This window comes from Rhineura floridana, chromosome 19, assembly GCF_030035675.1.
Source record: "Rhineura floridana isolate rRhiFlo1 chromosome 19, rRhiFlo1.hap2, whole genome shotgun sequence".
NCBI classification, from domain to species: Eukaryota; Metazoa; Chordata; class Lepidosauria; order Squamata; family Rhineuridae; genus Rhineura; species Rhineura floridana.
Window position 1 is genome coordinate 12,608,230 of NC_084498.1, and position 27,398 is coordinate 12,635,627.

General features: G+C 41.0%; 1 protein-coding gene across 3 annotated transcripts in view; it reads right to left on the reverse strand.

The window, feature by feature from the left end:
* Window positions 1-27,398, reverse strand: part of LOC133373538 (transmembrane protein 132D-like) — a 456,085-nt gene that overhangs the window by 319,782 nt on the left and 108,905 nt on the right. For all 3 annotated transcript variants that reach the window (XM_061603509.1, XM_061603508.1, XM_061603507.1), the window contains exon 3: window positions 8,067-8,213. In XM_061603509.1, coding sequence (XP_061459493.1) covers window positions 8,067-8,213 — 147 coding nt within the window. The remainder of the gene's footprint in view (window positions 1-8,066; window positions 8,214-27,398) is intronic.

Consider the following 27,398-nt stretch of genomic DNA (forward strand, 5'->3'; position numbering starts at 1 on the left):
GCCCTTCCATCTGCTAGAGGCCTCCCTGCTAGAGGTCCCTCCTTTCTTCTGGCTAGCAAATGAGGCGGTGTCAGGACTTTTCAAGTTTGTTTATGACAGGTTATGACATATTAGCATAGAAGAAGTCATAGAATGAGGGCAATAATCCAATAATCGTCAAACTCTAGCATCCCTGACAGATGGCAATCCAGGCTCTACTTAAAATGCCTCCAGCAAAGGAGAACCAACCACTTTCCAAGGCAGACTGTCAAACAGCTGTTCCCATTAGGAGATTTGACCAAAATCTGCTTCCCTGCAATTGTCACCCATTGGTTCTCATCCTTTGTTCTGGAGCAACAAGCCTGCACCATCCTCCATGTGACAGCCCTTCAAATATTTGAAGACAGGTAGCATCTCTCCCCTTAATCCTCTCTTCTCCAGGCTAAACATCTCCAACTCTTTCAGTGGTTTCTCATAGGCCTGGTTTCTAGATCCCCTCCTGTTCCCTGGTCATCTGTCTCTAGGGATGTAGAATTCCAACAAATATGGAAATGAGAGCAGAAATTATTCATGTTCACATATTCGTCCCATGTGTGGAATGGAAATCAATCCAGTAAATACAACTGAAATTAGCTCGTGTGGCTTGTAGTCTGCAAACAGTACACAACTGATTACGTTACCCCCTCATCTGCATTGTGTTTCCTTTGCACTGAAATGAATGGGGTGGAACAACATAACGACAGCATAATTTACGTAACTACATAAATGCCATCACAGTGGACAGTGAAATGAATAACATAGTTTTGGGTGGAAGACGAACTACAGCGGAACAGAAACAGTGGCACATGCGACAAACACAGGGCAGAATGGAAAATGATGCCTGCTTGAATCCAGTGCAGACTGCTCCATTAGGGTAAGAGGGCCCTGTCCCACTAACCTCAGTCTGCCCTCAGCCAGGCCCCATTTGCCCGCCTGCCTTCTTACACCCAGTCCAGGGGGTGGCCCTGCCTGTCAGCTTCTTTGTCCTTAGTCTCAGTGTTGCCCCTTGTAGAACTCAGCAGGGAGGAGGATGGGGTCCAAAACAGAATGAGTTGGCTCTTCCTCTCATTGGCTCTGACTCCACCTACTGTTTGGGGTCCCTGTCTCCCATGACCTCACCAGTCCCAATGGGCATCAGCCTTCACTGCTTTCATCCTTACCTGTCTTTGGACAAGCTCCAGTTAGCCTGCTTTCACATTGCACTCTGTTCCATTATTCTGACCATTTCTTACCTGGTAATCTGTGCACTCTATTTGATTTTTCACATGACGTAGTGGAAGTTTTGTGCTAATTTTCATGATAAATACTACCAGAAACAATCCATTTGCAAGCCTGGGAACCCGGAAGATCACAGGAGATTTGCACTAGCTGCCTGTCACAGGCATCCAAGCTTCTTCTCTCTAGCCTCACTATTCTTCTGTATTTCTAACTCATTCCTGCCTGTGCCTGTTCCCTATTTGCCTTTTGTTGCCTTTGGTGACTCCTCCTTACATGGTTTTCCTGAGTTTGTCCTCTGATTTGTGTCTTGGAAGTCCTGTTCTTTCCCCTCCTCTTCCTCCCTTCCTCCCATGGAGATGGGTGGCTGCTAACAGATATAGAGGACCTTACCCGCCTTTTTTCTCTTCTCTGTGTTGGGTTTACTCCAGCTACTTTCCCCTAGCTGATTATGTCAAGTCTTTTCAAGTCCTTCTAAGCCTTCCTTCTTTCCTCAGTCTTTACCACCTGAGTGGCACCAAGGCTGCAGCAGTCTGTATTTTTAAAGTGATCACTTTTTTCCTTTTCCTCAGTACTTTGTTTCTGGCTCTTTCTTTTTGGAGTTTTTGCTTCCTTGCTGTTTTTCTTGCCTTTTTCACCTGATCCCGGTGTCTCCAGTTGCAGCAATGTGAAAGACAATTTGCACAACATGCCGGTGTATCCACCAAAAAAAAAACACCCCCCTTTCAAGTACTGCAGTGTGAAAGGAATTTTAGAAATCAGGACAGAAGTGCTGCCATTCAAACTAGCACAATAAGCCCCATGTGTGAAAGCAGCCTTAGTCAATGTCCTAAAAATGTGCCTCCTAAAACTGAACACAGGACTCCATATGCAGCCTGACCAGCACCATGAATAGAAAAAGCAGACACAGTTAAATTAAATAGGGAATCAACATGCTGGTTAAATAGTTTAATTCAAAGGATATCTGCTGGACTTCTGAAATTTCATTTCATTTCATTTGTTTATATATTTACAAATAGCACTTTCATTTAAAAAAGGCAGTCCACAGCATACAACAACAATAAGAATGTCAATAAAACATCAGGAAAAAATAAAGAAAAAAATCCATAAATATTAGTTTAATGAATCCAGGTTTTTTTCCACTGATGGGTACTAATCTGATCGGGCCTCTAGGCCCCAACTTGCTCACAATGATGTCATCAAGCAACTCAAGCTCCTAGCCACAATGGCTCTCTTCTACCTCCGCTGTCAGAGGCAGTATGTCCCTGAATACTTGGTGCTGGGAATTTCATGTGGGAAGAGGGCTGCTGTGCGCAGGTTCTGCTTATGGGCTTCTCAGCAGCATCTGTGAGAACAGACTGCAGCACTAGATGGGCCACTGGCCTGATCCAGCAGGGCTCTTTCGTCCTTACCTCTATCCTGTACTGATGTCTCACCTTGTTACTAGTGGGAACACTAGCCTAGAGCAGAAGCAGTTCCACTTTTGCTTTGCAGGACTTTTCTAGTAACATACAAACATAACGAGATCCCTGCTGGATCTGGCCAATGGCCCATCTAGTCCAGCGCATTTAGAAACGACCACGTACCAAAAAAAGAGAGAAGGAAATGCACTGCAAAGAAAGGAGAAAGAACGCGCAAACTTGTGTAAAAATGCAGGTGTTAATTTAAATAAGTAAAGGCACATTTAGAAATAACTGCAGTAATTTAAGTAGAAGTAAGAAGAAGAGCCCTGCTGGATCAAACCAGCAGCCCATCTAGTCCAACATCCTGTTCTCACAGTGCCAGCCAGATGTCTATGGGAAACCTACAAGTAGGACCTGAGTGTAATAGCACTCTCCGCACTTGTGATTCCCAGCAACTGATGTTCAGAGACATACTGTCTCTGACAATAGAGGAAGCACATAGCCATCATGGCAAGAAGCCATTGATAGCCTTATCCTCCCTGAATTGGTCTAATCCCCTTAAGAAGAACTCTTCTAGATCAGGCCAAAGGCCCATCTGGTCCAGCATCCTGTTCTCACAGTGGCCAACCAGATGCCCATGGGAAGCCTGCAAGCAGGACCTGAGCGCAACTCCCCTCCTGCAGTTCTCAGTAACTGGTACTCGGAGGCATACTTCCTCTAACAGTGGAGGTGGAACATAGCCATCAGGGCTAGTAGCCACCGACAGCCTTATCCTCCATGAATTTGTTGAGTCCTCTTTTAAAGCCATATAAGTTGGTGGCCATTGCTGCGTCATGTGGAAGCGAATTCCATAATGTAACTATGTGCTGTTTGAAGAAGTATTTTCTTTTGTCTGTCCTGAACATCCCAACATGCTCCTCCTCCTCATTCAATCAAATCAACAAGGTCAGAGGGGACCTTGAACCATGTGCAGCAACCACATGCAGCTCCCTTTGAGGGGTACATTCCACACTTCAAGAAAGCACCACGGCCCTAGATTCACAATGAAGGTCCATACAACTTCCTTAGAATGTGGCTGAGTGATATTGACAAGCTGCCAAAATCATCCTGGAGAAATGCAAGCGAGGGAACCAAGCTGAAACGGGACTTTTATGAATGTATTTATTTGAGTAGTCTAATAAAATGTTGAATATAGCAATTTTATCTAAACTGACATACTACAGAAGCATGTATAATGATCAACATCTGAACCAATTTATAGAATGATGGAGTATATGTGTGATGTTTTGGAACGGCAACTTTTAAGACAATATTCAGCTGTATCCTTATTTTGCTTGATTGTAATCGATGAATTCTGATCATATCTGTTCTGGTCTTTCACTGTTTTTTTTAAAGAATGATAGAAGAGGAAATAATTACAAATCAATAGGCCCGGCATGCACAACTTGGTTGCCAGCCACGCCAAATGAAGCCCAGCCCACCTGCCATGCATGGTGGGTCACCAGAAGCTTGATAAACCTACTGGCTTTATTGCCTGCTTGTGATTGTAACTGCAAGTTATCAAGTATCTTGAAAGCTATAATACATGGCTGGTGGGTCACCAGACAGTACCTCTTTGTTACTAGCAAAGAGTTATCTGTTGTTTTTACCTCTTAGGTAGCCTCAACCAAGTCACTTAGTCTCATCTAAATCTACCTCACTTGGATAGGAACACACACACACACACACAAAGTTTATCTAATTCCAGCACTGCAACAGCATGATGGTGTACAACAATATACACAATGAAATATAAAACACCATACAAACAGGGAAATGAACATTGAAATGACTGAGTAATCAAAAATATGTACAGTTACACAGGGCTTTCTACATAAAACTGTTTTCAGGAGATGCCTAAAATTCAAAAGCAAGGACGGCTGCCAAATCTGTGCTGTAAGAGTGTTCCACAGCATGGGAATAGCAATACTAAATGCCCGAATTCTGGATGAGGCCAGTTGGGCCTCTATAAAATGGGACAGCTTATAGCACTCCTTCTGATGATCTCAGTCACTGAGCTGGGATATAAAGATTCAGGTGGTCCTTAAGGTATCCTGGATACGAGCTGTTCAGGCCTCTGCATATTAATACAAGAGCCTTGAACCTGGGTCAGTACTATAGTGCCTTTTATATTATTGCATATTATGGACAATATTGAATATTACTGATAACAATATTGCAGAGTATTACATATTATTCCATGGATGGAGAGGGTGTAAAGAAATTAGCCAACTGTTCAAAGGTAAAATTTACATCTGTTGCTCCACCCAGTTTTGCCTCTGGCCGCACTCACCATGGGCAGATGGCCCTCAGAAGATTGCCCAGAGGGGAATATGGCTTTCAGGCAGAAAAAAAAGTTCCCCACCCTTGGCAAGTATGAATAGGCCCTTGATGTTGGCAAAACAGGACTAAGCGTGCTTATTTTCATAAATCCCTCAGACGCAAGGAGAAACTGAAACTTCTTAAACACCCAACTTCTTAAATGCTGATTGTTTTAAGGGTCACCATCCTACACTAGCAATTACAGTGTGGGAATTTAAAAGAAAAAAATCAAGTTCTGAGTCTCTGAACATGGATTAAAAATTCACTCACAAGAACGGCAGATTGAAGCATGTAAAGCTTTTTTTAATTCCACCCGGAAAGTTCAGGATACAAACTGAGGGTAGCAATTAGCAAGACGTTCATCTTTAAACCTCTCCAATAATTTGAAGAGACTGAACAAGAGGGTTGGACAAAATTCAAAGCTCCTTTAAAAAAAAAACACAACACACATCCCTCTTCCTTTTCTCATTTCCTTTAGGCAGTTGAGATGGCAAAGAATAATTTAAAAAAGCCCTCCTCTTTGATTTTCAGTACATGTAACACAATAAGCAGAATAATATTATAAACCAACTCAAAATGATTGCATCAGAATCTCCCCCTCCCTTATTTTCTCTTTTCTGCGGATGCATTCTGCTGTGTATATTTGGTGAAATAAGAAAGAAAGAAGGAAAGAAGGAAAGAAGGAAAGAAGGAAAGAAGGAAAGAAGAGAAAGAAAGAAAGAAAGAAAGAAAGAAAGAAAGAAAGAAAGAAAGAAAGAAAGAAAGAAAGAAAGAAAGAAAGAAAGAAAGAAAGAAAGAAAGAAAGAGAACTGCTATGAATAAGGAGGATCCAGATGTGGGGAAAGTAATCATACCAGTGAGGCCTACAACATTTAAAGTAATGGTTTCAAACACATACACACACATTCTAATTTAGCAAGGGATCCATTTCCATGCAAACTGGACTTCTGAGGAAGCCTTGCATGTTGCTAATGATCCTGGGACACAGTCTACAGTGCATGCTCACTTTGCATGCTTCACTTAAGCCCACACAAAATGCAAATGTGCCCTAGAACAGACCCCTTAAAGCATCCTTGTAAATAAAAAGCATCTTTGTAAATAAAATACCCTGCTGGGGGCTGGCAGAGGAGTGAAGGGTAGCCCTGCGCCTCCTCCAGTAGCTTGTGGCATTTCTATGCTGGGCATGTAAGAAGGGGGGTTCTTCACTCTGACAACCCACTTGGTTCTTTCATGAGCTCTGCAGAAAGATCTTACAGCAACGAGGATGACAAGGAGGAGACAGACTTGGGGGAAGGCCCTAGCGACGTGCATTCAGACACGGTTGAGCGTGAAGGCTCCTGTGCCACTGGCAGTGACAGCTCTGCCCCGTAGATCGCATTACTACTGATGAGGTGCTGTTCAATCAGGAAGTTGCCTTTCTTGTCCACCCCGCCCTTGCTGCCATACAGCCCTCCTCCCGTGGAGGAGAGCCTTACTGAAGTGGTCCAGCTGTCCCCGCCTTGGACCTGCAGTCTGTGGCGCCAGCTGTCTCAAAGGGTTCCCACGGAGAAGGAGTGCTTGTGTGCTCACACACTCCCGACCGTGACACTTTTCTCATGCAAATATGGAGCCCACACTTAAGGCTGGAAAGGGTGTGTGTCTAATTGCTGTGACAATGTCTTCGTGCAGCATAATCATGCCTAGTTACCCCTGGTAAAGATGCTGAATCCTGTGTAACCTGTAAGCGGATTCATGAAGCACTCTGAACTCACATTTTCCATTAAGCTTGACTTCGACTGGTTTGGGCAGGACAGTTTCTATGGCGAGTTCAGGAGAGGAACTGAGCATTCCATCCCTCCTGCACAGTGCCAGCTAAGTAAGTTCCGACTCAGGGCCTCAGATTATGAAGGGCCTCTAAAAAAAAAATACTGAATTTCAAGTTTTACATAATTGGTTAACGACAAAAGGAAGAAAACAGAGAAAACAGACTCTGAAACAGACATGATCATTCTGATATGGCAAAATTAGACTTAATGACTACACAATAACTATTTCAAAATTTCATTAGGCCAGGTAACTGTTCTTTCATTGCTGCACGTTAAAAGTTTTCATATATGCTAAGTGAGAAATCATAAGGTAATTTCATTTAAAGGTATTCTATATGCAAATAGGCTTATTGCAAATTACATGCTTTAGTTAAAATTGTTCGGTTTTAGTTGCATCCTAGCCAATACACCAATATATATGCAAATATAAAACTTTATTATTTCTATTTTCATGTTGGAATAATACACATCCTTTTGGCAATGCTATGGGGCCTCTTAAAGTCGACATACCATAGGGCTTCAACATATCTTAATTTGGTCCTGCTCCTCCACCAGCTCATCCATTCACCTGCATGCAGTTCCTTGCCTCCTATGACTATTAGTCAAGTTCTTAGATCAGGAATGGGCAACCTGTGGCCTTCCAGATGTTGGTGGACTCCAACTCCTATCAGCCCCAGTCAGCATGGCCAATGGTCAGGGATTATAGGAGTTGCAATCCAGTAACATCAGAAAGACCCCAGGCTCCTCACCCTGGCTTAATTGCTAGGCATCCATAACACTCTCCTGCGGTTGCATATCACAGAGGAAGATCAGTAGTGGTGAGCAAGTGCTCTCCTGGGAAAGTTTGACTGTGATTATTGATCTTATTGAGAAGCCCCTGGTAAGCTTCTTAGCCACCCCACTGAACTCAATCCGAGCCAGGGCTAAACTTTAGATACAGTTTATGCCTTGGCTGACCTTGGGAATAGGATTTTCAGATTGGGGGTGTTCTGCTTCCAAACTCCCCAATTCCAAATTCACCAATATCACAAGTTTAGACACGGGGCAGACTTAGATTTGTTAGGTGTTGCCATTATCCATCATGACCTGAATGGACATCCCCGAATACATCAAACGCTCCCACAGAACTCTGCATTGCAAAGGAAAATCAACAGTGATGTGCAAACTTAGTTTTAGGGAACCTGGTTGCCATAACTCACCTTCCCAGGAGGAACCAATAGGTCTCTGGGACACAGTTTCAAAACTACTCTTAGTAATGACCTACCTCTTTCCCAAGGGAGGAGCTTTCCGTTGACAAAATATAACAGCTGGTGCATATTTCCCAATATAATCCATGCTTTTTTGGATGTCCCATGTGTACGGATTGCTGGCTCTGATGCTGAAAACATTCACACCTTTCTTCACCTTTGCCCTGGGAGAAACAACAAGTTATATTAACCATTAGACAGAGACTGTCATTTTCAGCTGCTCCATCAATCTTTATTGTGTTTCTCTTTACTGGTACTTCAAAGAGGCTACGGCTCAAAACAGATAGCCTATATCATTCAGAAGTCAGGGTATCTTTTTTAAAAACAAACAAACAAAAACCGACTTAACTATGAGGTGTGGGAGGGGGGTTGCACACCTTGCACTAGCGGATGGCATAAAATTCTCATGGTAAGGCTGCATGAGAGCCGGGAAAGAGTCAAATGTACAGAGTCCCCAGCTGAGGAGCCAGACCAGATATTTGACTCTGAGCCTCATGCTGATGATCAGAGGACCACTTAGCCTGAGGCTGGCAGGAATGCCCTGAACCAGATCCCACATTGCCAGAGGCCATAGAACCAAAGCCAGAACCCTCAGAGAAGCCTTCCTCTGGATCCAAGGAACTGGGTGTCTCCCAAAGTACCTCACTAGTCCAAAGGCACAGGGAGAGCACCAGGTGGAAGGTGATGGAGTGCAGGAGAAGTGCCCATCTTCAAACTAGAGTTAAGGACTCTAGTTCTCAAAAAGGGAATGAAGCCTATTATGAAGCAGGCTGCAGACAGAGGCTCAAAAGGCTTCCAACCCTTGCAGAACAAATTGCGCCTTTTGGATCCAGGACAAAGACCTCCACCTTGTATTATTTATTTATTAATTATTGGGTTTATATCCCACCCTTCCTCCCAGCAGCAGCCCAGGGCAGCAAACAAAAGCACTAAAAACACTTTAAAACATCATAAAAACAGGCTTTAAAATACATTAAAACATTTAAAACCATTTTTAAAAAGCTTTCAAGACATCTTTTTTTTAAAAAGGTTAAAAACATATTAAAAAGCAATTCCAACACAGATGCAGACTGGGGTAAGGTCTCAACTTAAAAGGTTTTCTTTGACCATCAGTGAATCCTAGGCCTCCAAGTATGTAAGAGATGGGGGCCACTGAAGGCAAGTGGTGGTTCTTCACAGTCCAACAAAAACAGCAACAGCAGAACAGTGGTAAGGGGAATGGCTGTTGAAAGGTCAGACATTAAAGAGGTGGTTGAACAAGTTCCCCAGTGATTGGTGTCATTGGCCTTGGATCACTACACTCTTGATGTCAATACATATTCCATAGGAACAGAGAAAAGGCTAGTTGGAAATCAGGATCCCAGAGAGATGAACTAAGGAGCCACTAGCGGAGAATCGGGACCCCAGGATCCTGTTGTGCTGGGCCTTGGGACCTTCAAGGGAAGCGACAATGATTACCGGTGTCTCTCCCTGCATAGGCACCAGTTGCTTATGCACTCCAGAGGTGGCGTTCTGACTTCAAAATGGAACACAGGAGAATTGGTCCAATCAATGACAGGCTAGTTGGACCATAGCAACTTAGGAAGCTATATTCTACCAAGTCAGACCATTGGTCTATCTAGCTCAGTACTATTTATATTGATTAGCAGTGACTCTTCAGGGTTTCAGACCGGGGTCTCTCTCAGCTCTGGGGATCGAAACAGGGACCTTCTGCATGCAAAGCAGATGCTCCACCACTAAGCTACATCCCTTCCCCAAAATTGAGGAGGGGATTTGCAGTGCTTATAAGAGGAGTCAGCAACATGTAGCCCTCCAGATGTTTATGGGCTGTGACTCCCATCAACCCCAGCCAGTATACCCAATGGTCAGGGATGATGGGGGTTGTAATTCAACAACTTCTGGAGGGCCACAGGCTTCTCACACCTGGCTTAGTCCCTCCTCCTGTGACTAGTCACATCACAATAAATTACATACAAATGCACAAATGAAAAGATAAAATATGCAAAAAAGAGAAATCATGTGCATTTGCCCACTTTGTGCAGGTTGCAGAATCCAAGTTTCCTTGATGTAGAATTTGGACTGCTGTGACATGTAATTTTTTAATATATTTTCTTTTAAAAGCAGGGTACACACAGCCCTGAATATGCATGAGGGATTTTGCAAGTGTCAAATGAAGAAGAGACGCTGTTCTTGCAAGGGAAGACACATTGGGCACCACCCCCCAGGATGGCTTCTGTCTTAAATTGTGGGGAAAGTGTCAGGGCAGTGTAACCAACAACATGGATTCCCTTCCCAAACAATTTGGATTACAAGACCTGCATATATTGGGTTCATCTGCCTAGTTGGCCTTTAGCTTCTACCCTTCCGCTGTTTTCACCACTTGTCTTGAACAATTATTATACACAGAAGGACAAACACTTCGCCACTGGATCTCTCCGTGCCAAGAAGCAGCTCCATGGATTTTCAACCCAATTCTCTTATTATTATTTTTAAAAAATTCAGCTTTCCCAAACCTCAAAGCCAACTTCAAAACCAGAATAGAAAGCATGTAATCATAAAACAATTTCTAAATACACCTGACCTCTGCAGGCAGTCCAAATAAAGAACCACATTTAACATTAAAAACAATGTACACCATTGCCTCAAGACCAGTAGGAAAGTACCCAATCAGAGCTTTTGAGGAAGATCATTCTGCAGTCGTGGGGCCACCCCTGAGTAAACCTTTGATCCTTGTTCCAGATGACATCTCCACCAAACTGTGGCACTACAGAGCAGGAACTTAACAACTCTCAGCACCCTTTACAAAGTACAGTTCTTAGGGGGAAGCCATGACTTTCTGAAGTGGTGTAGTACAGCTTTAAATGTATAGTACAGAAGGGGGCTGTGTGAGTATAGGAGGGGAGGGGACAAGAAGTGATATTTGATACACAAGGCATTGGCTGACTTGAGATTAAGGATAGGCACTGATCACATTATTTTCAGTTGATGTTCATTTCGTATGTGGTCAATCATAAGTATGTTCAATCCTATGTTTGGTTACAGCTGTATAAAATTGTGCAGAGAGATGCACATTTTGCTTAGAAGAGTACAAAGGGTTTGGTATGAAAAAGTTTAAATATCTAGAGAATGCCAATAGTTTGGTGCAAAAAAGAAGCTGAGGTTGAAACTGGTACTGGCATACGGGTGCCATGCACCATGTAAACATGGTTTAGGGTTGCCAGGTTCATGGCCTGAGGCTGATCCTGTATCTTTAGGAGAAGAGAAAGTCAGCCAAGTGCAGGTGTTCTTGCAGCACTATAATGGGAAAAGCCACAAGGTGGAATTCTCCCTACCCCCTGCACAACTTTTAAAGATACAGAAGACCTCTTGGAGGCTGAGCCTTTCATCAGACAAGAGGCTAAATGGGCCTTTCCAATTGTCTCTAGAGCCCTCCCTCATAACCTACCTGTTTCTATACCTAATGTATTTATTTAGTTATTTATTTATTTAAAATATTTCTATCCTACCCTTCTACCCTATAATAGGGCACTCAGGGCAGCTTACAAAAATAAAATCAACCATGTACATAATAAAATTGTAAACAGTAAAATCACAAAAACATTAAAATAAATTAAAATACATAAAGTACAATTAAAATACATAAAATACAATTAAAATACATAAAATACAATTAAAATACATAAAATACAATTAAAATACATAAAATACAATTAAAATACATAAAATACAATTAAAATACATAAAATACAATATATACATGGCCTGAACCGGGAGGACAGTACCACCACTACTTAGCTTCTGCAAATGAAGCCCCTCTGAGCATTCCATCCTCAAAGCTCAATAACTGCTACCTTCGTAACAGCATTTGCATGTTAGCAGCTGATGAAGGCAGAAGCTGAAACGTTTTGTTAATACAATAAAAACCTCAGTTTTGTTAATCACAATTACGTTCATACACACACATATAGTATGTATTATTATTTTTTTGTCTTTCTGGGAGTGGGAAGGGACAGCAGGCAAAGGAGGCCTGAGTTGGTGCAAGCGAGACTGTGGTGGGAGGCCTGTTGCATCAGCTGATGCCCCCCCAATTCTGCTCATAAGCAATTTGAGCAGGGATGTTCACGTAATGAAGCACCTCTGCATCAAATGCTCACTCCATCTCTTTTTCCAAGAATATTTTCCCACAAATACCTTCTCCCAGGACCAGGGATGATGGATTTGTTCAGTTCAGTTTCTCTCAGATTCTCATTTTTCCAGTCTTAAATTCAGTTCTCCATATTTCTATGTTATGCTGAGGTTTTTTTTAAAAAAAAGTCCTGATGAAAATTCATAATCATTTTAATACTAATTTATCCTAATGTACACATTTTTGTATGCAGCTTTCCCTAAATGTACACATTTTTGCAAAGCAAGTTTCCCTAATAAAATTTTGTATATTATTTTCACTAATATATGCATTTTGATGCACGCTTTATCCTAGTATATGCATGCTTTGTTCACATTACTTTGCTGAGGAACGTGCAAATTTTGAAGGACGGCTGTATTTCAGTTTGTGTATTGTTTCAAAAAGTCTGAATTAAGTCAGTCTACCGTTAAATGCAAACTGAATCAAATTTCTCCGCAATCCCTCCATAGACCAGAACAATCTTTAATGTGGATTTGAATTCCTGGGGAGGTTGAAGAGTAGCAAAGGATCAAGCTGCATCTAGCGGAGATACATCTCATAGTGACTCAAAAAAGGGCCTCCTTCATGGTGGCCCCATTGTGGAATGACCTTTCCTTAGAGATATGATGGGCATCTACAGTGCAGGTATTCTATCCGTTGGTAAAAATGTGCCAGTTCACAAGGGCACGCCTTAGTACCAGCTTTACCAAACTGGTTTATGTTTTATTGCTATTTGACTGCCCTGGTTTTATTTTGAACACAACATTGCCATTTGTTTCACAATAAAAATCAGTCTATACATATTGTTGAATAAATTAATAAATAAAATAAGCATTATGGAGATTGTGTGTGTGTGTGTGTAGTGGTGGTAGATTGGTGGCATTCTGAGTGTCTGAAGCATGAAATTCCTGCCAGTTACAGATTTGCAGGGCTAGCTAGTTTATGTTTTCCCCAGGGTTTTTCTACACAATCTCACAAGCCTCTTCATATTTAGTAAGCAGGGGGATTTGCTGTGGGTGTGTGGGACAAGCCAGATAACCTTGCACATAAGTCAGGCTCCAGCAGGAAATCAGGCTTGCAAATGCTTAAGTAAAAGGAACAGGTTGGTTTTTGGTTTTTGAGGGCATATTGAGGTTGGTGGGCAGTGCCCACTAGCCCCAATGGACCAGCCTCCAATGATGCTTGAAACCCAGGAGAGTTGCCACTCACTGCACTGAAAATATTGAGCTACAGGGACAAATGGCTAGATTTGGCATATATGTAACAGGCTCCATACTTGCAGCCAAGTCATTTTACATCTTTCCTAAAAAAAAAAAAAAAGTGTTCATAGCACTGCAGCTAGGATTGGGGAAGAAATCTGGCGAACTTACCAAATCCACATTTTCTGAAACGCAGCTATCCTTCAAAATTCACATTTCTCTGAACTTTGCAGTGCAGTTCCCCAAGCAAGCAATATCCCCAAAATGCATAGACTAAGTTACGTTGTGCATATATATTAGTGAAAACAACATACAAAAATGAATTATATTAGGGAACGCTTTGCCAAAAAAGGTGCACATTAGGCAAAATGGCATGTAAAAATGTACAGAGTAAGAGAAATTCACACAAAAAGACTGAGGAATTTTTATGAGGATTTTCTTTTCTTTTTATTTTTCTTAAAAGAAAAAGCAAACTGATGTGGAAATGTAGAGAACTGAACTTAAGCTGGAAAAATGAGAAACCAAAACTGAGAGATTTGCTCATCTCTGTTCATAACAAAGCAGGTGCCATCTCCCTTCCTTTCATGCTAGGTTCAATACCTATGGCTGCAATCTTGTGCACTCTTACTTGGCAGTAAGCCCCAATGAGCTTAATGCTCCCAAATGGCGAAAAAATAGGGATGGTGCTATATTACGGGCATGTCCAAGAAAACAAGCACTGTTCTTGGTAAACAGGTACATTGGAGTGGATGGAGTGAGCCAATGACTGGAGCCACAGGAATCAATACCTTTGCGGGAGACTTCCCGGAAGGAGTGCTGGCTGGTGGTTGTCTCTGAGGGAGCTCTGCCTCAGAGGAAGCTTTTTTCAGGTTAAAAGCCAGCCAAGAGGAATCTTGGACTGGCTTAAATGTTCTCCAAGGTATAGGAAAACTGATCAGATTTTCCACAAGACTTCGTTGAGCTGTCGGCGGCTGGAATTGATCAGGAAATCCCTGAGATAAGAAGGCATGCCGATCGGCTGAAGATGGAGTCAGGATTTCCACGCAAGCTGTACTGGAAAAAAGCGAAGCATTCTTTTTTTCTTCTTAAAAAAAACGTTCTTAACCAGCGAGCCTACTTCTGTCTAAATCTTATCATTCGGCTTAAATTACTACAATAAAAGGGATTTGTTTACGAATCAGCAACTGAGAAACCTGGGTGAGTCATACTTTTTCTCTTTTAAATATAATTAAGGAAGAAAGAAAATGTAAACAACTTATATACTTTTTTTACGACAAAAAGCTGGCCTGAATTTGGAGTTTTAAAGTTTAAAAACGGATGAGAGGTAATTATTATATTTTGGACTATTTTTCTCTTTGGACTATTTCTTTTTGGACGAATCTGCTGCTCGTATATGTTACTAATTGTTTGGTGTTGGGAACCAGAATTGTTTTGCATTCTTGGATGTAGATAAGAACTGTGCTGTGCTGGCTGGACTTCAATAACAGGCCTGGAATATTAACTCTTTTGTTGGTGGAGGAAAAAAAAAGAAATAGACTGCCTCTAGGTTTTGGAACAGTGATTAATATCAGAAATTAAAGGCTTCTCTTGAAAATGACAACTAAAAAAGCATCTAAGGCCCAGGAGCGAAGAGGTTCTACTGATCCACAGGAAGGGGCTATACCCCCAGATATGTTTCAAAAAATAATGGAAGGGATTAATGATATAAAACAGGATATGAAAACTGAATTGACAGATATAAAAGAATATATTAAAACACAAGTGGATGAGATTAAAGGGACAATTGGGCAAATAAAGGAGGATGCAAAAAACACTAAAGAAAAGGTACAAATCTTGGAGAATAGAACAGATATATTAAATCTGGAATTAGAAAAAAACTTGGACTATATGGCTGTGACTGAAATGAAAAATAAAGAACATTGTTTGAGATTCCGTGCAATTCCTGAGGAAACAGGTGAAGACATCAGAGATAAAATTGTTAATGCTCTAGTAAAATTTCTGGATTTGAATGAAGATCGGATGGAATTTGAAATAGACAAAGTGTATAGAATTAATTACAGATATGCAACAATGAATAAAATTCCAAGAGATGTGCTTGTTCATTTTATAAAGAAAACGACCAGAGATATGGTATTACAGCAACACTTTAAAAATACCTTTAAAATTGATGGTAAGGAAATACTGGTGATGAAAGAAATTCCTATTAGACTTTTACGTAAGAGAAAAGAATATGCTTTCCTTACAGAGAAACTTAAGCAACGCAAAATTCAATTTAGATGGGATGTTCCAGAAGGAGTGATCTTTACATTCAGACAACAGAAATATAGATTGAATACTGTTCAAAAAGCAAGGGACTTCTTGAGAAAAGCTTCAAAAGATATGGATGAAGATAAACTCAAAGATATGGATATAATTCCTGGGGAACAAAGTCAACACGATATGCAGAGGAAGGGAAGGAAGATGATGGATTAAAAGGAGCATCAGGCACATTTTAAAATACATGCTTAAAGATGGATTACAAATATCTAACTTGGAATATAAATGGAGCCAATACAGCGCAGAAGAGAAAGAAAGTGTTTCATTATTTGAAAAAATTAAAATTGGATATAATTTGTTTACAAGAAACTCATATTAAGAAGAAAGATTCCAAATATTTGATTTGTAAAAATTTGGGTGAAGAATTTATTTCGGCTGGACCAAAAAAAAAAATGGAGTTGTTCTCTACATTAACCCACAATTGCTTCCTAAATTGGTATTACTGGATGATAGTGGTAGATTTGTGGGGGTTGAAATTACTCTACAGGGTACAAACATTTTGATAGTGGGTATCTATGCCCCCAATGAAGATAAAACAAGGTTTTACACAGGACTTATGGAAAAATTGTCAGAGTTTTCATATGACCATTGGTGCGTTATGGGTGATTGGAATGGGGTAATCTCACCAAAAATTGATAGGCTTTCTGAAAAAAATATCAAAGAGACACAGGGTAAATTACCGAAGATTTGCTTTGAACTGATGGAACATTTAGAATTGGTGGATACCTGGAGATATATAAATGATAATGCAAAGGAATTTACTTATTTTTCAGAAAGACACAAAACATTCTCGAGGATTGATATGATTTGGATGTCTAAAATTTTAGCGAAGGACACTTTTAAAATGGATATATTACCAAAAACTTTTTCGGATCATAACCCTGTGATATTAACTTTAAAAAAGAAAAATCTTGGATTTAGATGGAGACTAAATGAATCTTTATTACAGAATGACAAAGTAGTACAAGAATGTAAGAAGAAATTAAAAGAGTTTTTTGAACATAATTTACATAAAGGAACAAGTGAAAATATCGTTTGGGATACAAGTAAGGCATTTATGAGGGGATATTTTATTAAATGTAACTCTGAATTAAAAAAAAAGAAACAACAGAAAATACAATTAATTTTGGAAGAAATAAAACAAAAAGAGGAAGAATTGAAAAAGAATCCAACTAAAGTTTCTATTGTAAATCAAATCAAAATGTTACAGAAGCAAGTATCAATGCTGACAGTTAGAGAAATTGAAAGAAAACTAAATTTTGCTAAACAAAGGACTTTTGAATTTGCAAATAAACCTGGGAAATGGTTAGCATATAAATTAAGAAAAGAACGTCAAAAAAATATCATTTTAAAGATACAAGAAGGAGATGAGACGTTGACAGATAATGTAAAAATTAAAAAGATTTTTCATCAATATTATTCAACATTGTACAAATGTCAGGAAATTCCATCTGAAAAAATAGAAGAGTATATATCTAAACAGAATTTGCCTAAAATTACAGACTTTCAGAGACAAGCTATTAATGGCCCTATTACGTCAAGAGAGATATCTGAAGCTATAAACAAAATTAAATTAGGAAAGGCACCAGGACCAGATGGGTTATCTGCAATGTATTATAAATGTTTGGAGGAAGAACTCTTACTATCTTTACAGTCTACAATGAATCTTATTCTGCAAGAGGGAAAGATACCGGATAGTTGGAAAAATGCTAATATAACATTAATACCTAAAGAGGAGCAAGATTTAACTAAAACAAAAAATTATCGACCAATATCTCTATTGAATAATGACTATAAAATTTTTACAATGATCTTGGCAGAAAGATTGAAAATAATATTGCAACAATTTATTCAGGAAGATCAATCAGGGTTTTTACCTAAAAGACAATTACGTGACAACGTCAGGAATGTCTTGAATGTCTTGGAATATTTAGAACAACGAAATGATAAACAAGCAGCTTTGATTTTTTTAGATGCTGAAAAAGCATTTGATAATTTGAATTGGAAATTTATGTTTCAGGTTTTGGAGCAAATGGATTTTGGAGACAATTTTATAAAATGGATTAGATCGATTTATACATCTCAGAAGGCTCAGATAATTGTTAACGGAGATTTAACGGATTCATGTGAAATACAAAAGGGTACAAGACAGGGATGTCCTTTATCTCCTCTTTTATTTATTCTGGTCTTAGAAGTGCTGCTTAGAGATATAAGGCAAGATAAAAGAATTTCGGGATTAAAGATAAAAAAAGAAGAATATAAATTGAGAGCATTTGCTGATGATTTGATAATTGTACTAGAAAATCCTTTGGAAGGAATTAATGTATTGATGGACAAATTAAAAGAATTTGGACCGTTAGCAGGATTTAAGATCAACAATCAAAAAACAAAGATGTTGGTGAAAAATTTATCTTTAAGGGAACAGAAAGAGTTAATGGACAAGACAGATTTTACAATAGAGAAAAAGTTGAAATATTTAGGTATCATTATGACAAATAAAAATTCAAAGTTGTTTCATAATAATTATGAAAAATTATGGACAGAGATTAAGAAAGACTTGCTAAAATGGGATAAACTACAACTGTCATTAATGGGTAGAATATCTGTGATAAAAATGAATGTATTACCGAGAGTGATGTTTTTGTTTCAAACAATACCTGTAATATCCTCTGATTTACCTTTTAAACAATGGCAAAAAGATATCTCTAAATTTGTATGGCAAGGAAAAAAAACAAGAGTTAAATTTAAACTACTACAAGATGCCAAAGAAAGAGGAGGACTGGGATTACCAAATCTGAGACTTTATTTTGCTGCCTGCTGTCTAGTCTGGATAAAGGAATGGATTTTATTGAGGAATAAAAGACTATTGGATTTGGAGGGCCATAATTTGAAGTGGGGATGGCATGGATATCTATGGTATGACAAAGTAAAAGTAAATGTAGACTTTAACAATCATTTTATAAGACGTCCTCTGTTGAAAATATGGAATAGATATAAACCAAGGTTTTATTCGAAAATACCATTATGTGTCTCAAGTCAAGAAGCGTTTTATAGAAGAGAAATGGCTGGAAAAGAGAAATGGTTAACTTATCAAGAACTATTAGAAAATGTACATGGAGAATATACAATGAAAGAGAGAGAACAACTGACAAAGGAAGGATATAGTTTTCAATGGTTTGCCTATTTACAATTGTTAGAAAGATATAAAATGGACAAGAAAATGTATGGGTTTGAAATAAGTAAATCTGATTTTGAAATAGGATTGTGTACAAATGATGAAAATATAATTGCGAAAATGTATAAACTCTTATTGAAAATGGATATGGAGGAAGAACAAGTAAAAGAGTGTATGGTAAAGTGGGCAAAAAAATTTGGTCATAACATACAAATGGATCAATGGGAAAATATGTGGAAAAAAGGTTTGAAATTTACACTATGCTATAATCTTAAAGAAAATTTTTATAAAATGATGTACCGTTGGTACATGACTCCAGAAAAGTTGTCAAAAATGTATAGTAATGTTTCTAATGTTTGTTGGAAATGTAAACAACAAGAAGGATCATTTTATCATATGTGGTGGTTATGTAAAAAGGCAAAATCATTTTGGGCACAGATAGGTAGGAAGATGCAAAAAATTCTAAAGATAAATATTCAGTCAAAACCAGAATTTTTTTTATTGGGTTTTATGGATAAACAAATAGAAAAGAAATATGGAAGAATAATATTATATATGATTACGGCAGCAAGATTATTATATGCACAAAAGTGGAAAATGGAATCAACACCAACAATGGAAGAATGGCTATTGAAATTAATGGACTTAGTAGAAATGGATAAATTGACATGTTTACTTAGAGACAAATCGACAGATACATTTCTTAAGGAATGGAAGCCTCTCTTAGACTTTTTGTTGAAAGATCAAAATAAAATGATGATACTGGGATTTGATGATTAATTAAGACAGCCTATGGAGAAAAGGGACTCTGTATGTATACATTAAGGGACAGGTTTGACGTATATTATATACTTATAGCTGATCTGCGACAAATCGGAAGTCAACTATTTTATTTTCATTTTTTGTTGATGTATTGTTATGTTTTTTTGACTTTGTTTTGTTTGTTTTTGGAAAAATTTGAATAAAAATTATGAAAAAAAAAGGAATCAATACCTTTGCATTCTCCTTGCGCATAAAGACAGTAATTTCCCAATTCACTCTTCTTGACCCGCTAAACACCATGGTTACTCGGGTGATGAGGAGAGGCTTCAGATCATGTAATTAAAATGCAGGTGCCGTTCCTTTTTAATTTACCTGTCTGTTTTAACATCTTCCCGTGTTTTTACCCCCCAACCCCCTCCACTTCTTTGTAGTTTACAACCAGTTAGCACTTCAGCTCCCAGGCCCTGTCATTACGACAGGCTGGTAATGGCTGTGAAATTGTTACTTAAGTGTTGTACAAAGTGGAACAGCTGGCTGGAGAAGACACAGCAGTGCCGCAACGACGCACACCATTAAGGGCCTCTGTGAAATGTCAATGGAGCCAGGATGTCTGGTTCTAACCACCAAAGGGATGCATTTTTCATTATATATATATATATATTTTAAAGAAAGCTCTCCAGGAGCCAAGGGAGAAAGATCAAAGCTGAGTTTAAACAGAAAGTATTTTGGGGGTTTTTTTTCCCCCTGAGCACAAAGGTTTGGGAACAAATATGAACAAATCCCTGAATATGCCTTGCCCTTGCCTCTCCCTTCCACACTTCTCTATCCAGAGTCAAACTTCCAATGAGGCCGCAGGACTAGTGGCCCATCAAAGCAAATGCAGCCTGACCCGGTGTCAGTACCTAACGTGGCTGGGCACGTGCCAGGGCCCACCTGCATATATCATATATGGCTGATAGGCTGACAGAATTATGGATCACAGTGACTGTCCACTGTTGGAAGAATGATACTGGGGTAGGTAGAATCATAGAATTGTAGAATTGGAAGTGGCCTATAAGGCCGTTAGGTCCAACCCTCTGCTCAATGTAGGAATCCCATTTTAAGTATCCCTGACAGGTAGCTATCCAGCTGCCTCTTGAAGGCCTCCAGCGTTGGAGAGCCCACCACCTCCCTAGGTCATTGGTTCCATTGTCGTACGGCTCTAACAGTTAGTAAATTTTTCCTGATGTTCAACCAAAATCTAGGTTCCTATAACTTGAGCCCATTATTCCATGTCCTGCACTCTGAGATGATGGAGCTTAGTCTGATCCTGGAAGACAATTCTGATGCTATAAAAGAGGATTGAGGAACTTGTGGTCCTTCTTTTATAGCATCAGAATTTTATAGCATCAGAATTGCTGAACTACAACTCCCATCAGTCCCAGTGAGCATGGTCAATGGTCCGGGTTCATTATAGATGTGAAGGTCCAGAAAAAAAAATAGGGAAAACTGAGGGGAAATCCCCCCCCATTTTTTCCCCTGGGCTTTCACATCTCTAGGGATGATGGCAGTTGTCATTGAGCAACATCTTAAGGGCCCACAGTCCCTTGCCCCTGCTATAAAACATCATGCAAATGATGCAAGCTGGGCACCTATGGGTGTGTAAATGTCCAGAATGCATGAGGGCAGGCAATGCCCAGATCCCACCCACTGCCTTCCTCATCCACTTCCCAGATTGCAATTATCAACTAAAATGCATAAAGGTGTTAACACACATCTGTGAAATCAATTCCAGTTTTCTATTACTGAGCTGCTCAAGGCCAAGGCAGGCTTTCTGTGTAAAGTCTTATACAAAAAACAAGTCACAGCTAAAAACAGCAGGCTAGATGGTGGCAGTTGGCAAAGTGGGGGGATAATTGTTTTTTTGGCTTTTTTCAGAACATGATTTGGGTCTCAAACTATATTTGATACTGTTTGGAAGAGCTTTATATATCAATATGTAGACCAAGACTGGGGAACCTTAGGCCCAAGGGCCAAAAGTGGCCCTCCAGGCCTCTCTGTCTGGCCCTCAATATTCTCTCCAGTCCACCCTCCTCCCCAGCCGCATTCCCTCTTCCCAAGACATGCCCCTCATGACCCTGCTTCACATCCTGCTTGTCTGGATGGGGGATAGAGAGGGGTGCCTAAATGTGTCTACTGTACAAAGCTAAAATTTGCATGTGTTGCTCCACCCACTTTTGCCTCTGGCCCTGCCTGCCATTACCTTGTCTAGGAGAGAATTCAGCTCTCGGGCTGGGAAATGTTCCTCACCCCTTCTTGGATGTGTTTGGGGGGCAGAGGGAAAACCACTATGTGATGGGAGCTGAGGGTGAGATGCTTTCCTCATATGCACGGGGTGTGTGCAGAGACCATGGATGCCAGGGGTGACTGGTGCCCATTGTGATTGGTGGGGCAGAAGGCAGGGAAGCCAAACAGTCTGGGGAGGCAGAGCCAATTAATTAGAGTTTTGTCCCCATCCTCCTCCCTGCTGAGTTCTACAAGGGGCAACCCTGAGACTAAGAAGCTGACAGGTAGTGTCACCCCTTGGTTTTACTGCAAGAAAGAAATCGGGCAGGTGGGGGCTGGGTGGCTGAGGGCAGACTAGAGTTGGCAGGGTAGTGCCTCATTTGCCGTAATGGACCAGCCACTCCTACTGAATGCCTTTGGATGCAGTACTCTGACTCTCACAGTTTCTTCAGGTTATGCTTTCTTGACAGAAAAGTCTAAACAGAAAACAGATGGAAGTCCTAAGTTCCTTGTGGACTTGGCATAATTTACGGAGAGCGATCTAGCAAAACATAAGCCATTTAAAGCTGAATAATATATCCACAAATTCTTATTAAGGTCTGTGGTTTCTCCAGCCCTGCGAGACAGAAACCAGTTATCATTATGCATCACCATGAAAGCAGATTAAAATTAAATCAATCTGTTTATCTATGGGTTTGCAAGACAGCTTTCACTCCCCAAACCTAACATGTCCTCTGTCTAATTAACATTTCAGGAGGAAATGAGGAATGAACACACACACACACACATACACAATCACCCGGCACTCATGCATCCATACTCAGAGAGGGTATTAAAAAAAAGTCCCACAAGGCTTTCTAATTAAATTTAATTAGTAAAAGGGCACAAGCCCAATGCAAACTTCAAAAGATGAACTTTGTGTGCCTGAGTTAAATAAAGCAGATTTCTTGGAGATGCTTGTTCTGTGACCTGGGCAGATGCTATTGTGTGTGGTTCTACAGCACAGCCTCTGGGATTTGACAAGGAACCTCACAAACCAACAAGTTACCAGATTTCTAGCGTTCTGGGGTTCATTCCTTTTTAGAGCCCTGGAGAAGCAAATTTCAAGGCCATTGCCAGGCCGCCAACTTCTAAGCCTGCTGGCATGCTAGACTAGCTGATACATGGCTGCCTGTAATAACTATTTCATGTGAAGCACTGACAGCTATATAAAGGAGCAGTAGCTCTGGCCATACTAAGGCTATCTTGCTAGAGAAGTACATGGAACTAAGGAAAGAGCTTTAGAGCGTATCTTTCATCTAGTAGACATGCTGTAAAGCCATTTGCTATGCATTTGGAGAGGGGTGGGGAACCTCCAGCCCACGGGGTCCAATTTGGCCCAAAAGGCCATTTTCCCCAAACCATACCCACCCACCCATCAGCTATCACTTGTATTTTTCTCTCTCTTTTTTTAACTTTCAAATTTTGGCAACCTTGTGACATCACCAGGCCCTGCCTCATGACATCACCAGGCCCTGCCTCATGACATCACCAGGCCCTGGCACTTGGGTCTCGGTCTTGCAGACAGTGAAGACCTGGGGTGAGGAACCACTAGAGATTCCCTTCTGGTGACCTGTAGAATTAGAAATGACAGCTTCTCAGTAAACTCTGCTCACCAAAGCTTCCTACTAGATCCTCCTGGACAGGAACGAGTATACACACACCCTCAAGGCCACATCTGCAGCATACATTTAAAACACTATCATACTACTTTAAATGCTCATGCCTTCTCCCAAAGAATCCTGGGAGTTGTAGTTTGTTAAGGGTGCTGATAGTTGTTAGGAGACTTGTCTTCCCCTCATAGGGCTTCCCATCTTCCCCTCATTAGAGTTCCCTGAGAAGAGAGATTGATTGTTAAACCATTCTGAAAATTATAGCTCTGTGAGGGGAATGGGGTCTCCTAACAACTCTCAGCATCCCTAACAATCTATAGTTCCCAGGATTCTCTGGGAGAAGCCATGAGTTGTATGATATGATACTGTTTTAAATATATCATGCAGATGGGTACTCTCTCTCTTCTCCCTCCCTCACCCCTCACCAAAATAATTTAGGGTGTGAGGAGAGGACACTCACAGACACACACACACACACACACACTTCCGCTGTGTGTATTTTCCAATATTTGCCTTTATTGGGAAAACCCAAGTTAAAAGTTTTGTTCTTGTGAGTTGCTCAACATCTTCAGAGTTCAGCTCCCTCTCCAGGATCCCTGAAAGTAAAATTTCAGAGTGGATACATGGCTATGCATGGATGTCCAGGGGTGAGCATGTCCAGGGGTAGCAACCTTTTGTCTGACCTGGGTGAAAATTATTTATGCTGTTAGTCCCCAGTCCCACCCTGTTTATATGTGGGAGGTAAATTGTCCCATAAATAGTTAGAGAAAGAACAAGTGGAGTAGGACACATGGGGGGGGGGATTAATCTCTTCTCCCAGATTATGTTGCTCTAATCATGCTCGCCAACTACGATAGAAAATGCAAGAGGCTGTTCTGCTTATCATAATTTAAGAAGTGTTAGCCTATACCAACAATTTTGCATGGGGTGGGTATCAGGTACTGGGATCTGTGGACAGCGGCCTCTTGCAGACAGCTGCTGAAGTACAGGTGGTAGCTTCTCAGTGGAGCACTTTTAGGCCAGGGACTGACTCTGCCAACCCAGAACGGGCATTGGATTCCGCAAAGGAGTATGAGGGCTTCCATTTGTGCCTTGCTTGAGCTCTGGCATCTTCCTACATCCTTGGCTGATTTTCAGTCTCTCAGCCTCAGAGGAAGGCAATGGTAAACCACCTCTGAATACTGCTTACCAGCAAACCCTATTCATAGAGTCGCCATAAGTCGGAATTCACTTGAAAGCAGTCCATTTCCATTTTTCTGGCTTGTTCCTCAATACTATTTCCTGGCTTGTCCTTCGGTCCTAAGTTGCTCTTCAGTCCTGGCTTGTCCCATGATGCTAAGTTCCTGGCTTCTGGATCACTTCAGACTGCTGCCCATGGCTCAGTCCCAAATAGTAAGAGGTACCAGTGTCCCCCACCCCATGTAAGATCTTTGGCATATCCCAAAACTACAGCGACCTGCACTTCCCACCACAATCGTCCAGCTCTGCATTCAGAACCCTAGGCCCACAATCCTATGCATGCTTACTTGAGGGAGTATTCCTTATTGCACTCAACAAAACAGTTAACACACATAAAATTAAGCTGCCAGGGATTAGAGGTTTTAATATCAAAGACGTGAGATGAGAGTGCTCCAGTGGCCCAGGCAAGTAAGGAGAGCCAGCAATCTCAAAATTACACAAAATCTCTGCAGCTGAGCCGTCTAGCTTTTGCAAGCATAGATATAGGTCAGCAGGTAATTCTCGCCTGATAGAGCTTCCCAATTGATTTAACAGCAGCTGTAGTCTCTCTCCCCGCCATCTCAAAATTCCAAGGAACATCTCTCAGTCTGCTTGCACATCGGAGTCATTGAAAGGGAAATTACCCTGTGTGTTGTATGGCATTCATCCCAGCAGGCGATAGTCAAATACAGGCAACAGCATAGGCAGACTCTGCTGGCAAGCATAGCACAGAGCTTTGTCTAAGCCAGGGCTCCGGCCCAAAACCTATGACTGCTTTTCAGTGGTACACTAATTAAGGATATTCCTGGGGATTTTTGGTGGTGGTTTGGGTTTGGTTTTCCCTGTGCACTTGTAGGCATAGCAGGGAGCCTCACAGACACCTTTGATGAGGTCTCATCTGATTTTGACTCTGTGTACAGGGTGATTCTGACAGAGCCCCCCCACACACACACACACAAAAAACTTTACAGAGCCTGCAGTAGAAAATAGGTTTATCTAGGGGTTGGGGAGGAATTTTTTTGGTACAGTTTTGACAATGGACTGAACTGACCCAACATTCCTGAACTCTCTTGCAGATTGGAAAGCAACTCCCAGTCAGACAGTGCACAATTCTGTTCACAGGTTTGCCCTAGAAAGCCTTTTGTGGCTCAGGACCCCAATATCTTAGGGACAGCTTCTCCCCAAATGAATTTACCCAGACTCTGCATTCATCATCTGAGGCCCTTCTTTGTGTGCCCTGTCCAAGTGAGGCATAGAAGGTGGCAACACAAGATTTGGTGGCTCCCCAACTGTGGAATGCTCTCCCCAGAGAGGTCCATCTGGCACCATCTCTATCAATCTTTAGGCATTTTTATTCACCCAGGCAGTTTGCTCCTAATTGGTGCTTATCTTTTAGTTGGGTGGGGTAGGATGTGTCCTTTCTTATGTTATTGTTAGATGAGCACTTTTAGTTCATAATGTGTTTGGTTGTTGTATTTTTTTGTGTGTCTTTTAATCTTCGATGTATTCTAAATGTCATATTGACATGACATGGACTGCCTTCAAGTCGATTCCGACTTATGGCGACCCTACGAATAGGGTTTTCATGGTAAGCAGTATTCAGAGGGGTTTTTTCCATTGCCTTCCTCTGAGGCTGAGAGGCAGTGACTGGCCCAAGGTCACCCAGTGAGCTTCATGACTGTGTGGGCATTTGAACCCTAGTCTCCCAGGTTGTAATCCAACACCTTAACCACTACACCACACTGGCTCTCCAAATGTCATATTAGATGCTTTTAAAAATTGTAAGTCGCTTTGAGACAAAACATTTTGTAGTAAGCGACAAATAAATATAATAATAATAATTCTGAAATGCGGTTTCAGTGCTCAAAAAGCGTGCACAAAAATGCATCTTGTGCATGAAAGGTGCATACAAAAGGCACTTTGCGGACAAAGTCGCTCAGATTTGCTGTGACTTGGATGCTAAAATTGATACAGTCTCTGAGGATGTAACTTCGGCGCCTGTTTGTCCAATTAAAATGGATTCTTTTCAACTTGTTCTACCCGAGGATGTGGACAAGATCCTTGGAGCGGTGCGTGCCACCACGTGTGTACTGGACCCTTGCCCTTCCTGGCTCATTAGAAGTACCAGAGGGGGACTGGTCGATTGGGTCAGGGGAGTAGTTAATGCCTCTCTACAACAAGGCAGAATTCCATCATGCTTAAAGGAGGCAGTTATAAGACCACTGCTGAAAAAGCCCTCCCTGGATCCCTCTTTACTAGGTAACTACCGGCCAGTCTCCAATATTCCATTTTTAAGCAAGATAATAGAGCGTGTGGTGGTCGCCCAACTCCAGAGATTCCTGGATGATACGGATTATCTGGATCCATTTCAATCTGGTTTCAGGCCTGGCTATGGGACAGAGACGGCTTTGGTTGCCTTGGTGGATGACCTACGGAGAGAACTGGACAGGGGGAGTGTGTCTCTGTTGGTTCTACTGGACCTCTCAGCGGCTGTCGATACCATCGATCATGGTATCCTTCTGGGCCGCCTTGCCGAGATGGGACTTGGGGGCACTGTGTTACAGTGGCTCCAATCCTTCCTGGAGGACCGAACCCAG